General features: G+C 36.1%; 1 protein-coding gene across 2 annotated transcripts in view; it reads left to right on the forward strand.

Moving 5' to 3' along the window:
- The window catches only part of LOC144974990 (importin-9-like), a 119,979-nt gene that overhangs the window by 1,821 nt on the left and 100,658 nt on the right, over positions 1–17,500 (forward strand). For both annotated transcript variants that reach the window (XM_078918606.1, XM_078918607.1), the window contains exon 2: positions 11,017–11,165. In XM_078918606.1, coding sequence (XP_078774732.1) covers positions 11,017–11,165 — 149 coding nt within the window. The remainder of the gene's footprint in view (positions 1–11,016; positions 11,166–17,500) is intronic.

The raw sequence follows: 17,500 nt of genomic DNA on the forward strand, positions 1-17,500 counted from the left end.
AAATAAAAAATTCAACTGATTAAAAAAAACTCTTGCTCGGAACTCGGAACAAAAGTGAAAACAATGAAAATCAATTGGGAAGAAAGAAAGAAAAGTAAAAAAAAAAAAAAAAATGGGGGGGGGGGGGGGGGGGGGGGGGGGGGGGGGGTGGGGGCGACGGGTCAACTATGCAGCTAAAAGGAGTAAAAGAAAGGGGGCCTTTCCCCACGAGCTCCTATCCCCCACCGCTATGGGAATATTTTAAATCATAATGAGCTAAACATATTTCCACCATTTTTTGCTTCCTTGTTTTGGTAGTTATTTATCTTGATTCGAATAAAAATATTTTGGGGACATTTTTTTGTGGGGGTGTGAATACAAAATTTGTTTTGTCTTTTTGGAAGCAGACAGGAAAAAAAAGGTGGGGGGGGGGGGTTTTGGGGTTTGGGGGGCGAACAAAACCCCAGGGCCCTGGGGTTTGGGGTCCGGAAAAAAAATTTATTCCCGGCGTCCCCCCAAAAATTTGTGGCCAAATTGAGCAAATTATAGAAAAAAGAGAGACAAAAAGTTAACAGGTAACTTGGGTAATAAAAATTTAAATGGTTGGGGCTATGAACAATTTTGAGTTAAAAACCCTTTCTTCTGGTTGAAAAAAAAAAAGTCGTTTTTTCCATTTTTGGGGGTTTTTTCAGATCAAAGTAACAAAAAAAATTTCAAATGATCCATTGTTTTAAAATATTAAAAAAAAAAAAGAGCTGGATTTGTTTTTGTAAATATTTACTTTCATCTTGTGTTAAAAATCACTTGATTTTTTAACGTTTTGGGGACACAAACCACATTTTTTTTTTCCAGAATTTTTGGGAAAATTTTTCCCCTTTTTGTTTGGATTTTACATAAAATTTTTCGCCCATTTTCTACATGCGTCGGGGGATAGATCCTCAGACGGTGTCTGGGGGGGGGGGGGGGGGGGGGTTTTTTCGCGACTGGGTAATCTAGCAGCTAAAAAAAGGAGTAAAATGAAAGGTGGCCTTACCCACGAGTGCCAATCCACCCCGCTACCCAAAATTTTTAAATTCATATAGAGCTAAACATTTTTCCCCATTTTTGTTTCCCTTTTTTTGGAGTTATTTTAAATTTTGATTCGAAAAAAAATATGTTTTGGATCGTTTTGTGGACGTGGATACTAAATTGTATTGTTTTTGTCAAACAACGGAAAAAAACGGGTGGGGGTTTTTTTGGGCTTTGGGCAAACCCAAAACACCAGGGCCTGGGGAATTCTCCCGACAAAAAAAATTTTCCCCGGTCGTCCCAAAATTGTGCCAGAAGAGGCAAATTATAGAAAAAAGGTGATCAATAAATTAAACAGGTACTTTTGGTAATAAAAAATTTAAATGGTTTGGAAAGAAAATTGATGATTACAACTTCTTCCTGGTTTGAAAATAAAAGTCGAATTGCCAGTTTGACGTTTTCAGATCAAAGTAACAAAAAAAATTTCAATGACCATTTGCTTAAAAATTTTTTTAAAAAAAAAAGAGCTGGATTTGACTTTTGATCACTTTTTACTTTCATCTTGTTTTAAAATTATCACTTGATATATTAACTGTTTTGGGACACAACCACTAGTTTTTTTTTTTTTTCCAGAATTTTTTGGAATTTTTCACGCCTAGTTGGCATTTTACATAAAATCTTTCTGCCCACTTGCTACACGTCTGGGAATAGTATCCTCAAAACAGGTGTCTGGGGATAACGAATTTTTATTATCCCCAGACAGGCGTCTGGGAATAATGACAGCCTTAATGATAAGGGAGTGACTATTCTTATCCTAATCCTGGATAGAGTTTAGATTTGGAGGTAGTGGCAGTGGCACCTTCTCGCTATTCTCATCTCACCCCCCTATCCCTCCCACTCCTCCCTCGCTACTTTTCACCACTCACCCACAGATTAGTCTGTGCCTCATCACCCAATCATTAATCATCTCTCACGTGACTGCTTTTATAGTGATACTGGACGTAACGAGAGGAACATACTCAACGAACACCTTGCATTCAGCGAACAGATACCCCCCCCCTCCCCCCATTCTTTTTTTTTCATCGACTTTAGTAGATACTCTTATCTTATCGAACAACTATCTCAGAGCCAAACCTCAGATCATTTTTTAAACAGTAGTATTGGCAAACTTCAATTTTTAAATGTTCCTATTTATGTGCTATACTGAAGAATACAGTTGAACTTCATAGACACCAAACATCTGTGCGCAATCTATGACAAGAAGGAGGGATAGATGATGGAGACTACCTCAGGCCTCACCCACTTGTGTTGGGGTGGTGGGGCAGCTTAGTGTATTTAATATTTAGACTAGTGCATGCAGAGTCTTCTAGGTTGGGGAGAGAAGAGAAATAAAACTGGATGATGAAGGAAGGTGGGGGAGAGGGGGGGGATTGACCACAAACAAGAAGGTGTTGGGCGTAGGGGAAAACCATGATACGAGAGCAAAGAGAAAAAAGCTACGGCACTTTTTGATGGTGGAAATGTTTTTTTATTTTTTGGCGGGGGGGGGGGGGAGGGTGGGTTGATATCAGAAATGTGATGTTCACATTCTCATTTATTGTATAGGTGGAGGAGAATGTTGAAAGAAGAGAATTAGCAAAACAAATTAAAACGACATAGAGAAAACAGGGATATCGGCGAGGGGGGAATGGGGGTGAGAGCGAGGAGGAGATATGAAAATATTGAGTGGGACAAAGGAGGAAAGCAAACAATATAAATGAAAGTAGTAGAGTGAGAGAGAGAGAGTGAGGGGGGTAGGGGGGAGGGAATTGTAAACAAGTTGAAATACCTATGTAGGGAGAAATTGAGACAGCAAAGTCAACACAAAATAAATAGACCTGTAAATTCTCATTCCAATTATACTGAAAAATCAGTCATTCGTTCAATTTCAAATATTTTTAAAAAGGGGAAGAAAGATTGAATAAAAAAGAATTCATGAATCTTAGTTGAATGACTGTTAAAGTTAATTTGGAATGTTCCACAGCAGCACCATAGCTCATGGGCCGTTTAAATTAATGATTGATATATGCCAAGGCTCCCTAAGTGTGACGCTTTTTAGAAATGCCAGTGTATTTTCACACAGCCTCGTGAACTTATTTTCTCACTTTCAACCTTGTCGTAGCCAATTTTAAACTGAGCGCCCGAGCGATAAATTTCACTGTTTCGTCTACTCCAAAATGACACCGTTTACTTGAAGGACAGGAAAAGTATGAAAAGATAAATTGAACACGGTAGACCCCTTCAAATCGAAGATTATATGATTGCTACCAAGCACATTTCGATTGCCTCATGTTGTCTGTTAAACAACTGGTTGGACGTTTTCTAAGTTTCTTCACTGATTGGGATACACAAATTTATAAGGAACAATGGGTAATTAGCCTAATTAGTTCCGCACAGATTAGTTTTCTGCCATTGCTTTGCTCAAGTGAGCTTGCTGTTTACCTTTCATTTTGATTCTTTGGATTTTACGGCTACTCCGAATTACGAAGAAATGTTCAGTATGCAGTCAATTTTTATAGAGCTATATTTGCACAAGTACCAAAACAAAACAAAAACAATAATAGATCGAGAGCAAATTAAATAATGAAATAATATTATCGGAGAAATAAAAAATTCAACTGATTAAAAAAAAACTCTTGCTCGGAACTCGGAACAAAAGTGAAAACAATGAAAATCAATTGGGAAGAAAGAAAGAAAAGTAAAAAAAAAAAAAAAAAAATGAGTGGGGGGGGGGGGGGGGGCGGGGCGGTCGCGACTGGGTCGAATCTATGCAGCTGAAAGGAGTAAAATGAAAGGTGGCCTTACCCACTGAGCTGCCTATCCACACCGCTATCGGAATATTTTAAATTCATATATGAGCTAAACATATTTCCACCATTTTTGCTTCCTTGTTTTGGTAGTTATTTTCATCTCTGATTCGAATAAAAATATGTTGTTGGATCTAGTTTTGTGGACGTGTGATACTAAATTGTATTGTCTTGTGCGAAGCAGACAGGAAAATAACAGGTGTGGGTTTTGGGCTTTGGGGCGAACAACACCATGGCCTAGGAATTCGTCCGCGACATAAAAATTATTCCCGGTCGTCCCCAAAATTGTGGCCAGAATGAGCAAATTATAGAAACAAGAGATGATCAATAAAGTTAACAGGTACGTTGGTAATGAAAATTTAAATGGTTGGTGGACTATGAACAGATTTGATGATTAACAACTTTCTTCCTGGTTGAAAATAAAAAGTCGAATTGCCAGTTTGACGTTTTCAGATCAAAGTAACAAAAGAAATTTCAATGATCCATTTGCTTTAAAATATTAAAAAAAAAAAAGAGCTGGATTTGACATTTGATCACTATTTACTTTCATCTTGTGTTAAATATCACTTGATATATTAACTGTTTTGGGACACAACCACTAGTATTTTTTCCAGAATATTTGGAATTTTTCACGCCTAGTTTGGCATTTTGCATAAAATCTTTCTGCCCACTTGCTACATGCGTCTGGGGATAGTATCCTCAGACAGGTGTCTGAGGGGGGGGGGGGGGGGGGGGGGTCGCGACTGGGTCGAATCTATGCAGCTAAAAGGAGTAAAATGAAAGGTGGCCTTACCCACTGAGCTGCCTATCCACACCGCTATCGGAATATTTTAAATTCATATATGAGCTAAACATATTTCCACCATTTTTGCTTCCTTGTTTTGGTAGTTATTTTCATCTCTGATTCGAATAAAAATATGTTGTTGGATCTAGTTTTGTGGACGTGTGATACTAAATTGTATTGTCTTGTGCGAAGCAGACAGGAAAATAACAGGTGTGGGTTTTGGGCTTTGGGGCGAACAACACCATGGCCTAGGAATTCGTCCGCGACATAAAAATTATTCCCGGTCGTCCCCAAAATTGTGGCCAGAATGAGCAAATTATAGAAACAAGAGATGATCAATAAAGTTAACAGGTACGTTGGTAATGAAAATTTAAATGGTTGGTGGACTATGAACAGATTTGATGATTAACAACTTTCTTCCTGGTTGAAAATAAAAAGTCGAATTGCCAGTTTGACGTTTGGTGACTATAACAGATTTGATGATATAAAACTACTTTTGTTGAAAAAAAAGTCGGGAATTGCCAGTTTGACGTTTTCAGATCAAAGTAACACAAGAAATTTCAATGATCCATTTGCTTTAAAATATTTTTTAAAAAAAAGAGCTGGATTTGACATTTGATCACTATTTACTTTCATCTTGTGTTAAATATCACTTGATATATTAACTGTTTTGGGACACAACCACTAGTATTTTTTCCAGAATATTTGGAATTTTCACGCCTAGTTTGGCATTTTACATAAAATCTTTCTGCCCACTTGCTACATGCGTCTGGGGATAGTATCCTCAGACAGGTGTCTGGGGATAACGAATTTTTATTATCCCCAGACAGGCGTCTGGAATAATGACAGCCTTAATGATAAGGGAGTGACTATTCTTATCCTAATCCTGGATAGAGTTTAGATTTGGAGGTAGTGGCAGTGGCACCTTCTCGCTATTCTCATCTCACCCCCCTATCCCTCTCCACTCCTCGCTACTCTCACTCACCCACAGATTAGTCTGTGCTCTCACCCAATCATTATCATCTCTCACGTGACTGCTTTTTAGTGATACTGGACGTAACGAGAGGAACATACTCAACGAACACCTTGCATTCAGCGAACAGATACCCCCCCCCTCCCCCCATTCTTTTTTTTTCATCGACTTTAGTAGAATACCTCTTATCTTATCGAACCAACTAATCTCAGAGCCAACCTCAGATTCATTTTTTAACCAGTAGTATTGGCAAACTCACTTTTTAAATGTTCCTATATATTTTCTATACTGAGACATACAGTTGAACTTCAAAGAACCAAACATCTGCTGTCGGCATTCAATTGACAAGAAACGGAGGATAGAAGAATGGAGACTACCTCAGGCCTCACCCCACCATGTGTTAGGGGGTGGGGCAGGCTTAGTGTCATTTAATATTAGACTAGTGCATGCAGAGCTCTTTCCTAGGTTGGGAGAGAAATAAACTGATGATGAAGGAAGGTGGGGAGGGGGGGGGGATTGACCCACAAACAACCGAGGTGTTGGGCGTAGGGGAAACCATGATACGAGATCAAAGAGAAAAAGCTACCGGCACTTTGATGGTGGAAATGTTTTTTTTTTTGGGGGGGGGGGGGGTGATATTCAGAATGAGATGTTCACATTCACATTTATTGTATAGGTGGAGGAGAATGTGAAAGAAGAGAATTGGCAACAAATTAAAACGACATAGAGAAAGACAGGGATAACGCGAGGGGGGAATGGGGGAGAGAGCGAGAGAGATATGAAATATTGAGTGGACAAAAGGAGGAAAAACAAACAATATAAAATGAAGTAGAGGGGGAATGTAAACAAGTTGAAATACCTACTGTAGGGAGAAATTGAGACAGCAAAGTCAACACAAAATAATAGACCTGTAAATTCTCAGTCAATTAACTGAAATCAGTCAATTCGTCAAATTCAAATATTTTAAAAAGGGGAAGAAAGAATTGAATAAAGAAAGAATTCATGAATCGTAGTTGAATGACTGTAAAGTTAATTAGGAATGTTCCACAGCAGTACACATAGCTCATGGGCCGTTTATATTAATGATGGATATATTGCCAAGGCTAAGTGACGCTTTTTAGAAATGCCCCAGTGTATTTTCACACAGCCTCGTGAAATTATTTTCTCACTTTCCAAACCTGTCGTAGCCAATTTTAACTGAGCCGCCGAGCGATAAATTTCACTGTTTCGTCTACTCCAAAATTGACCACATTTACTTGAAGGACAGGAAAAGTATGAAAAAGAAAAATTCGAACACCGGTAGACACCTTCAAATCGAAAGTTATATGATTGCTACAAGCACATTTCGATTGCCTCATGTTGTAAACAAACTGGTTGACCGTTTCTAAGTTTCTTCACTGATTGGATACCTAATTATAAGGAACAATGGTAATTAGCCTAATTAGTTCCCGCACAGATTAGTTTTCTGCCATTGCTTTGCTCAAGTGAGCTTGCTGTTTACCTTTCATTTTGATTCTTTGGATTTTACCGCTACGACGAATTACGAAGAAAAGTTTCAGTTTCAGTCAATTTTTATAGAGCTCATTTACAAGTCTAAAAATAATAATATGCCCATAAAAGGAAAAGTCCAAATTGGGCGAGTCTATTTCTCTTAGCTGTGAATGGGTGGTATAGGATATTATTAGAGAATAGACTGAATTCCTATTTTCTGTAAATTATTTTTAATGTTATTTAGCAATATGAATAGTGGATGACAAACATATATTTATTTATTGTGTATTCAAAATGTTAAAAATTGTTTTTACTTAATTACAACATCCAGGCAATATCTTTGGTATTCTATTACCCCCTTGCATTAATGGGCTCGTCATGCCAGCCAAATGTCTTGTGATGGCGTAGCTTGTCGGTCAGGAGAAAGAGAGAGGGAGATTAAATCCTGTATACTAATTTCCAACATGATTCCCATAATCTCAAGTCATCCAGTCTAAATTTTAAATGCACGACATGTATGTTCACCCTCCATATGTCCAGTACCACTAAAAGCGGTCACATGAGAGATGATGATGATCATTTGAGAATATTGAGAAGGGTGGGGGGGGGGGGGTACAGGGATGAGAATAGCGAGAAGGGGCGGCGGCTAGGCTACCCTACCTGTTGGAAAATACAGGGGTGAGAATAGCGAGAAGGTGCCAGAGAGGTTGAATGCTTTTCTATTCTCACCCAGGATGAGAATAGAGGCAGCCTAATAATAATGAGCTCATTGAATTGTAATGGAAATTACTCTCAAACTTAAAAAATAATAAAGGTCACCTCTACTCGCATAGGCACTTTGATAAAATTTTCATACTCAATATAATAATAATAATAATGCACATTTATATTGCGCAACCTATCCGCCTGGTTGGAGGCTCTGGGCACATCTATCTTAATTTTACCCAGTCAAGGGGATGGAACTTGAAGAAACATAAAATTTGATACCTTATTTGTTTCTCTATGACTAACGGTTCCAGAGCTATTTATATTTTTCTGTTGAAATTTTTAGTCAATTTTACAAAGAGAATCTGTGATTTCACTGTTGCCTCAAAGCCAGCATCTCATGGCTATCGGGAAAGTTTGGGTTTTGCAGTCAACATGACCCACTTATTGTTTTCAGTAATTTTGTTTCAATTAATAAAAAGTAAATGGCATGTGTTTGGTACATTTTCAAGGTCAGAAAATAAGCTTTATTTTCATGTATGGAAAAAATTAAGATTAAATGAAAATGATAATGGAAAAAAATATAAGGTTTTTATCCTAAAAATTAAAAAGTGGCTTTGATGGTGAGTAAAATAAAATGGTGAGCGAGTTTTATCAATTTTGATGAAATTTGGCAGAGATATTCTTCACTTGTCTATCGATGTATTAAATATAATTACAATGTATCCACAATTTAACAAGTTCTCAAAAATTGATATATTTTTACTTCATTAGCTTTCCTAGAAATATAATCAGGAATTAAGAATGAAATACACAGTTAGAAAGCTTGTTTTGGACCTTTAATATGATACCAAAATAGTCAAATAGGCTCACAAATAACGCCATGGTGACCAAAACAGTAAAGGGCCAAAAATAAAGTTCCAAAAAAATGAGTTTACAGTAAGCCTATCGGCGCCACTGGACTGGAGTTATCAAAGTGCCTAACTCGCAGTAGTACTGCGAATAGTATATAGCGTTCTATTCGTTATTCGCAGTAGTACTAGTTCTGAAATAGTAGATATCATTCATTTCAGTTATTTGCAGTAGTAATGCAATGTGGGTTCGTTCTGTATTTGCAGTAGGAAGTGTCAATTGCCAAGGAGTGAGTCCTAGGTAGTTGACGGTTCATCAACTGCCAAGGAGTAAAATTGGAACTCTTCAGTTGCATGCAGTGATTTCAGTCAAGCCTCGATTTGCGCGCATACGAATCTCGACTGTCTCGTCACTTTCTTCCAATCATTTATTCCTTGTCAATCGTTGTGGAAAGGACCGAGTCTACTCTCGTTGGCATTTGTTTTTAATTTTTATAAGTCTTTTCATGAATTCCAAGACGAGTTAAAATCATATCAAAACAAAAATTACTGTTGTTTTTGGAAAAAAAACAAACTCCAGAAGGACGAAGTGACAAATCCCTGCCAAGTCCTATATTTTTAAAAAAGTAGGATCTCCTTTGTTTTAAAGGAAATTAAACTCCACACAGAAACAATTAACGTAACACATTTTTGAAACAAGATCAATCCTTGGCATTTAATCGTAAATAGCTAGTAGACGATTTACCAACTGGCAAGGTCTGTGACAAAAAGAGAGAGAGAGAGAGAATGAGAGTAAATATTAATTGACGTCACCCTGTGGCAGTTAATAGATAATTTATGATTTACCAACTGCTAAAACTAAAAGTTAAAAGAGGGAATGAGTGAGAAAAAGAAGAAAAATGGAAGAAAGAAAGAAAAGAGTAAACGAGAGCATTAATATTAATAACAATGAGTCTGTGTTTGTGTGTGTGTGTGTGAGAGAGAGGAGAAAATTACAGTGAAACATGCACAGAGAGAAAAAAAATGGCACAGAGAGAAAAGAAATATTGACACACACACAGAGAGAGAGAGAGAGAGAGAGAGAGAAGTAAAATGAGAGTATTAATTATTATTAATATAAATAACATCACTTCATGACACTAACATTACTCCGTGGCAGTTAAAAGTACACATGCATAGTTGATGAACTGACACGGTCCTAGGCAGTTGACGATTTAACAATTGTCAAGGTCCTTGGCAATTGACGCTACCTTTGTAGTATCTAGTAGCCTGTGAGCCTAGAGCTTTATTGTATAGAGGATTGGGTGCACCTTGTGATGCATATGAGTGCTGGGTCAATTAGCCCATCTTATCAGGTAATCCTTTGTTGTCAAACATTGAGTATTGCGTGTCTGACCTAGTCAGGGGGGGGGGGGGGGGGGGGGGGGTGAAATCTTTTTGACGTTATGAATGTGCAAAACTGGTTCGAATAGAAACACATTTTTATTCCTATTTTTTTTGAGTGTATTTTTTTAGATATTTTTCTCCAATCAAGATGGGATCAAGGTGTAGCGATTAAGCGGAGCGATTATAATTATATAGAAAAAAATTATGTTTTTCAGAAATGTGTAGCGTATAAATTAAAACGGAGAGAACTGTATATAATAAATAAATTAATTATGCCTTTTTCGCCACGACATCATAAGATATCATCGCCTAGGCATTCCACGAAGGAATATAGATAACTTTTCAAACAAGATGTCTGATGTCAACAGGAATCACCTATGTTGTCCAAGTGAGCAAATTGGGGGTTAATAATCTTGCTCAAGGAAAAAAACGAAAGTGCCTGAAGTGGGGCTCGAACCCGGGTCCTTCTGGGTTATTAATAATAATGATAATAATAACGCTCTAATAATAATAATAATAATATTATTATTATTATTATTATTATTATTATTATTATTATTATCATTATTATTATTAATTTATTTTTTATTTAAGATTATTTAGTAATGGCAACAAAAGTTAAGATCAACGTCATTTTACTCTCTGATATTGTAGTTCTGAACACAGGTTTGAAAAAAGTCCAAAGATACAAGCCTACAAAAAGTGGCGCATTTGTGCCCACCTAATTTTGATTTGATTTTTTGATGTTATATGTTGAGATGGGCCAAGGTCTATTTAATAAATATTTCAAAGTTCACTCTCTCTCTCTCTCTCTCTCTGTCTCTCTCTCTCCCTCTCCCTCGCTTATATTTTATATATAGCAAAAAGGCAAGGAGTTTCAGTGCCACCACTATCAATTGTCTTGAGATGGATTTTTAATCATCCCCTTCCCTACCCCACCAATTTTACATTGAATAAGATTTTAATTACTACCACTTCCCACTATTTTGTCAGAATTTGGAGTTTACCTCTCTGAAATCACTGTAGATCCTCAAGGTCCACTTGCTATTCGTCAACTGGCATCTGTTCTTCTCAAACAATATGTACAATGTCATTGGTCACAGCATTCACTGAAATTCATACCACCAGAAACTAGTGATACGGTAAGATATTAAGGGTTTCATTTAAAATTAAAATGGCTTCAACTTCAAAGTTAATATTATTTTTGTAAAGTTTAATGCTCTATTCTTAGCTCACTAAGGTAGGTGCTTTGTCATGGCCTGCCTTTACTTTATAAAAAGCTTTTTGAAAAGATTTAGATGCCCCTGTGATGTAAACATTCTGGCCTTGCAGAAAATCATGCACATGATAAATTCATTACAATATAATCATTAATCTCAACTCAAGAAGAAGAGATTATCACAGGCCTGTAAATCTTTCGTCTATTGTCGGATTTCCGACAGTACGATTTTGCTCTTAAGTGCTAATATTTAAAAAAGAATAAGAGTAAAAATAAAATTCGTAACGTCAAAGAACAGAACCAATAAAAAAAGAAAATAAGAGTTTTATTTCGTTACTCGAAAAAAATAGATTTTATTCCGTTTCAAATGCCGACTTAAAAAAAAAAAAAAAATTTTGTTTTCATTTGTCTTATCAAAGACCAAACAAAATTTGCAGTTTATCAGTTAGCTATAATATTATCATGCCACCTACACGCTCCGCTAGACGTGTATGTATTCACTGCCTGGTACTGCGCCACAACCAGCGAGAGTGGGTCGCGAAGTTCGCGCGAGTCGTCTTCACACACGCACACACCTAGTCAGTAAATGACGCACGCACAGAAGTGTGTCGATCGGGCCGGAAGGTTTCTCTATTTTGCTACTGACACACATGCATATCTCCGGTTCTTATTTCTCAGTCTTTGGTTCCGTCCGGATGTGAGATGGAAAAAAAATAATGCGAAATAATTATTTTTTTTTCGAAATATATATTCTTCTTCGAAAGCTCTCACACCACCGCACCACCTCCTCTTCTTCTTCTTCTTCTTCTTCTTCTTTCTTCTTCTTCTTCTTCTTCTTCTTCTCTTCTTCTTCTTCTTCTTCTTCTTCTTCTTCTCTTCTTCTTCTTCTTCTCCTTCTCCTCTCCCCTTCTCTCTCTCTCTCTCCTCTTCCCTTCTCTCTTCTTCTCTCTTTTCTTCTTCTTCTTCTTCTTCTTCTTCTTCTTCTTCTTCTTCTTCTATAAGAATTAATCCAAATAAACGAAAGAATCATCGTAAACATTTAACACAAACAGGAGCGAAGATACGCAGCTTCCTGTGTTAAGTACGAGATACACATCCTTCAAAAGGGTAGGAATGGTTCTCTTCCTTTCATTTTACAACTAACTCAGACCTGGGCCCTCAAATAATTGGGATTTTTTTTGGTACCATAAAATAAGGACCTCGTTATAAATAAGTAGGAGAAAGTGACCTGATTTGACTAGTCAATTGACGTGTCATATCTGTGTTGTGTCCATATTTTTGTCCTGTTGTGTCTATTTTCGCGTGTTCAAAAAGTTCTGACAATTTTTTCACCAACCATTTACAGGCCTGTTATCAGTGAATTTGAAAAAGAGGTTTTTTTTTTTGTTTAAAGAAAAAATATAATTATAATTATAGTTATAGAGATATAGAGGCAATACTCTGGTTTCTGGTACTGCTTTATTTTCCAACAACCAAATGTGCATCCAAATGCATGAAAATTATATTTTTAGGGTAATAATCAACATTGTGCAATGAAATACACTACACCTTGATCGGACACACAGATGTCAACCGGACTGGAGATCAATGTTTGTTACAACAGCAGTTTCATTGAATCTGATACAGTGGTGTTCGTCATAATGCCCGTTTTGCCTAAGTGCCTACTTTCTCAGCAAAACAGTATTTTTGTTATGTAAAATACTATTCTGAATGCCTGCCTCTAAAATCTAATTCTGCCTAAGTGCCCGCTCTGACAACTTCACAAAAAAATTTTTTGTGTGGACTGTTTGACATTAAGAAAAGACACCTCTCTCTCCCTCCCCTGTCTAATATTGGCTGTCACAAGACAAGTTTCCAACATCCAATTGTCTTTGTCTCCAACCACCCTCTCCCGGAAGTCCTCATCCACTGTCAACAACTGTGTCCTTTTGTCCACTCCTCCCATTCTGCTTATGATTAGCTCACACGAACCTATGAGCACCCATCACCTTCTGCCCCCATCCCTCTCAATCTGCCGTGCACAACTGACCAATAAATTGTTGACACATTCAAGTCAATCAAGTGATAACTAACTGTGGTTGTGACTCGCAACTTTACGGAAATCTCGCTGCTAGATGTTGACCAGGCATTGAGAAACGAGACATGACAAGTAAGATTCGTGGAATGCATGATCATCTATATATGTTGCTGATGGAATGGCGCAATGGTGTTAGAAATGAAAGTCCTCTGTTTTCAAAGCGAAGACAGGCAGGTTAGATTTTTTGTTTCAAAGGACTATGGCTATGCGTGAAACCTTAATTTAATCTACAATGTCATAGCTGCCAACCGTTCCGTTAAAAACGGATTTGTTCCGTATTTGACTTCCTGTCCTTATTTTAAGTTCAAAATCTGTATTTTGTAATTTTTGACTAATTTGTGGTAATCAAGTCATTTGAGCCTAATGAATTATTATTATTGATCCATTATTATTACCATTACCACTACTATTACTATTATTGTTATTATTATTATTATTATTATTATATTATTATTATTATTATTATTATTATTATTGGTGTCCAGTGAGAGCATAATCTCCATTTGTGTAGCTCTTTAATTTGAATTATGCCTCTATCATAAATGATTTTCAACAATTAAATAAGTTCCATTCGTTTATATGACGCCATTTTTTTACTCAAACCTTTCATAATGTATTGGAGATTTGCATAGAATATGGATGTTAGCCTCGATATACTTTGAATATTCTAAGACAGTATTGATACTTTCACTATTTGTTACAAATTTTATTTTAATTAAGAATAAAATTAAATCCACATCTTTGATTGGAAGGTATTCAATCAGAAAATCAATTGCTTATATAGATTAATCATGACAATGATTATTTCCCTTTATTAATTTATGAAATATAAATTTAATCCCTTTAAAAAAACATCTTCATCTGATTTTAATTATTTATATTTTCAAGCAAGCTTTTGTAACGGTTTAGGTTCAAGAAAAATAAGTATACTCCATTTTTAGGTGTGTTTATCTTGTCAAAGTAAAGAAGGAATTCTATAATATTTAGAGGTGCATTTTACTATAGAGCAGTATAATTAGGTGCCCCAAACGTAAACAATAAGTTGCTGGTGATTTTCGTTAGGGACCGGAAAAATTTACGCACAACATAGGTCTCCCAATTTTGTAGTTTGAGTTGTAGGCAATACACTTTCAGTATTGAAAATATGTTTAGATAAAATCTAACAGTTGCAGAAATAATAATATAAGGCTAAATTATTCTGAAAATCAGGCTCCGAATAATTTTCGTTTTGTTCACACCAGCGCAATAATTTGATTTGGTCTAAAAATAGATAGACTTAACTTTTGATAAATTTTACCTTTTGTTCCATAAAATATCCATATCTAGACATTATTTGATGCATGATTGAGTATTTATGAATATGTGTTTCTTTTGCCACCTAACAGCCAAATTTTAAAGGTTATTTTTTTTCTATAATTTACATTGGAACGTGAGCTGTCAAGACAGGAACATGTGGTTTGCCATGTGCTTCTCGACCTTTGTTTACGTTTGGGGCACCTAATTATACTGCTCTATAACTACTATTATAGTATACTACTTAAAGAGCATTATGTTGCATGAAAGAAAACATATATGCAATCGCCTACTTTTTATCTGAACTCACCAAATTTTTACCCCAAAACGCCATCTCAAGTGATGTACCAGTTGGCAGTTATGCATTTCTAACCATCCTAAGTTATTTCATTTATTTTACAATTGTGCTTCTTGTGTATTGGTCCTTATCAAAGTTGAGGCAGTTGAATTCTTTCTTTATATTGTCTGTTCTGAAATTTTGATCTCATTGTGGAAAGTGTCATTTTAACGATTCAAATGTGCTGGTACTAAACCCGATAATTTAGCAACATTTGGACTGGCCTCTATTATCTAAACTTGTTAGTGTTAGTAATAGTAATTAAAAAGGCTGACTTTTATATGTTGCGATTCGATGAAGGGGGGGGGGGGGGGGGGCGGCACACGTCGTCCCCTCATCCCAGGCCAAATGACCGTTCCTTATTTTATTTTTGAAAAGTTGGCAGCTATGCAATGTTGTGTAAAAGTTTTACTATGTCACTGTTCCAAGTCTCTCTTCCTCTCTCTCTTTCTCTCTCTCTCTCTCTCTCTCTCTCTCTCTCTCTCTCTCTCTCTCTCTCTCTCTCTCTCTCTCTCTCTCTCCCTCTCTCTCTCTCACTTTCCCTCTCCTTCTCTGTACATACTATGTTAACCTACCACCATGTCTGCAAAAATGTCGAAACCAGCAAATGATTAAGAGAAAAAAAGCTACAAATTTTGACCGAAGTAGAACAGTTCACAGGAAAGGTCAATTTCGCAGAAATTGGAAAGAAATTTTCAGTTGATAAAAGAATACCGAATCGTCGTCCAATAATTACCTTTATCTCGGTAATTGAAAATGGAAATACACATTTTAATAAAAGCAAGTAAAGGGGGAAGGAAAATAACCTATGCTCCCCCTCCCTCCTAATAGTAATAATAATAATACAAATAAAATACTACTGCGAAAAAAACAAAAAACCCCCAGAAAAAGCATGGAAAAAAATATAGAAGCAAAATGAATTAATAAATAAATAAAATTAAAAAGTAAAATCCTTTAAACCGGCCATGAGTGACGTCCCAATAATCATCGGAGATCACTAATTACCTACGATTACGATGGTAATACTCTTATCACGTTATCCTTATTTTTAGCTCCATTGACTAATTCCGTCTAGTTGCCCGCTTTTCCTATTGCCTGTTTTTTTCTCTTTTCTGATCCTGGGCATTTAGACGATCACTGTATGTCACTTTTGATCATATCATTATAAATAGGAAATGGAAAAATAGTTTACATGATGTAAGAGCTTAAAGAATGGCAGTTGTAGGCAGTGATCCTCTCTTATTAGTTGGAAAACAAGCATTGAAACTTAGGAAAGCAAAGAAAAACGATAATACCAAGAGATGTTTTCACACAGAAAAATTGAAGAATCCAATCATAACAAGAACAGTTCAGCGTATGTCAAAAATAGATTTGAGGCACTTCAGGACCAAGCAGACCTCTCCATAGTAAACTTCAACCAAATGCTGGAAGAAACAGCCCTGAACAGGAGTGTATAAAATGATGCCGGACAAAGCAAGAAAGAAAAATACAAGAAAAAAACGATAAAAAAAAAATAAATCAGTTTACCATGACTGGGGATCGAACCTCAGACCTCCTGATTACTGGTTAGACATGCTACCATTACACCACAGAGGTTCCTGATATTTGGGGCAATTTTAATTCCTATATTCTTCACAAGGGTATGCATTTTAGGCTATGAACCTTCTCTTGCATCACACAATACATAATACATACATTGAACCAGAGAAGACGAGGACGATGACATTTGAGTTGCTCCATTTTTAATTTTTTTTTTTTATTTGTTGAAATGATCAAATTGAGAAACTAGGGAAGCAGATAAAGGTGTAAGATAAAGATCTGAACAAGATATATATTGTTGTTGTTGATCTCATCGTAGTCGTCATCGTCCTCATCATCATTATTTTGTGAAGACCCTCAAAAGTGTAGTTTATTAGTCCGAAGTTCCATCTCATTTACCAGTCTATTATTGTGTTGATATAATATACTTTCAGATTGTTATTAAATGACAACTTTTAATTAATTTTTCCTTATAATTTAGGGTATTTTGTATTGCATTTTGCATGTAAGCATATTTTATGTTAGGAGAGAGTTTAGGTTATATTTTTCTCCTTGAATTTCAGTCTAGAAGCATGTGAAATTCTTTTGGGATCCAAAGTTTTGTCAGTTGGTCCTGAATTTTAAAGTTTTATCTAAATAAAGGGAGGTAATTTAATGAGCAATAAAAATCATATACACCGTATTGTTCTCTGTTTTTTTTTTTTGCATTAAGATCTCGTTTCCCCCCCCCCCCCCCCCCCCCCCCCCCCTAGTCATTGCGTCAATGCTTAGCTTGGAGGGAGGCAGTCAAATGTATAATTCAAGGGTAGACTGAAAAGTCTCTTGTATTTTCAAAACTATAAAATATAGGCAAAAAAAATTTTTAAAAAAATTTAAAAAAAAATTAAAAATGAAAACAAAATTATGGATCTTGAATACATTAAATTATTTTTTAAAACCTTTCATAATGTATTGGAGATTTGCATAAAATATGCATGTTAGCGTCGAATATACTTTTAATGTTCTCAGACAG

This window comes from Berghia stephanieae, chromosome 6 (genome assembly GCF_034508935.2).
Source record: "Berghia stephanieae isolate SIO BIC M18660-M18661 chromosome 6, UCSD_Bste_1.3, whole genome shotgun sequence".
Classification (NCBI taxonomy): domain Eukaryota; kingdom Metazoa; phylum Mollusca; class Gastropoda; order Nudibranchia; family Aeolidiidae; genus Berghia; species Berghia stephanieae.